The 609-nt window shown below is 47.1% G+C and overlaps 1 protein-coding gene across 1 annotated transcript in view; it reads right to left on the bottom strand.

Moving 5' to 3' along the window:
• Nucleotides 1-4: 4 nt before the first annotated feature.
• Nucleotides 5-609, bottom strand: part of LOC111816628 (exportin-7-like) — a 3184-nt gene continuing 2579 nt past the window's right edge. Inside the window, exon 4 of the mRNA XM_023714642.1 lies at nt 5-98. Within this exon, the coding sequence (XP_023570410.1) occupies nt 5-98 (94 nt within the window). The remainder of the gene's footprint in view (nt 99-609) is intronic.

Raw genomic sequence — 609 nt, 5'->3', positions numbered from 1 at the left:
GGTGTCAGCTCATCATGTCATTGCTATTCACGCCGTAAGTGGAATTCTTCATTGAGTCATTGACTTCTCGGCGGAATGCTGACAGATTCTGGGTGAACCTGCAGAGAAGACGCATGTGGGTTGGGGAGGAGGACGGCAGGGAAAGAAAGGTCTTTGCCTCAATATATACTTTTTTTTTTTTTAGCAGAGAAGTGGCTACTGAGAAGCAGATCATGGGAATCACAGGTTCTCTTTGTAGTTCATCTGTCTTAAGATTACAAGGGGGAAACTGGCCTGGTCCCCCCCACCCCCTGATTTCTCTATGGACGTGTCACAGCAAGCTGCAGATGGTCCAGCCTGGGACTCTTAGAACCACCATCTCATGCAATACAGAAGGAACCGTACTGACAGGTGGGCAGTAACCCTTACACAGCAAGGGAGGTAGGAGTGTGAAGCTCCTTGTGTTTGATGTCAACAGAGCTATGTTCTTCCATGACTGCTGATAACCACAAATGTCAGTGAGCCCTTGAACCATGGCTTGTGTGCCTGAGAACTGATTCAAATCACATAAAATGTCCAGTCTACTTCCTCAACCACACTTGATTTAAAAATCCTTTATTGGGGGCCAGC

This window comes from Octodon degus, unplaced genomic scaffold, assembly GCF_000260255.1.
Source record: "Octodon degus isolate 3935 unplaced genomic scaffold, OctDeg1.0 scaffold00036, whole genome shotgun sequence".
NCBI classification, from domain to species: Eukaryota; Metazoa; Chordata; class Mammalia; order Rodentia; family Octodontidae; genus Octodon; species Octodon degus.
The sequence above is the reverse complement of the archived record's forward strand: the minus strand, read 5'-3'. Positions and strand labels throughout refer to the sequence as shown.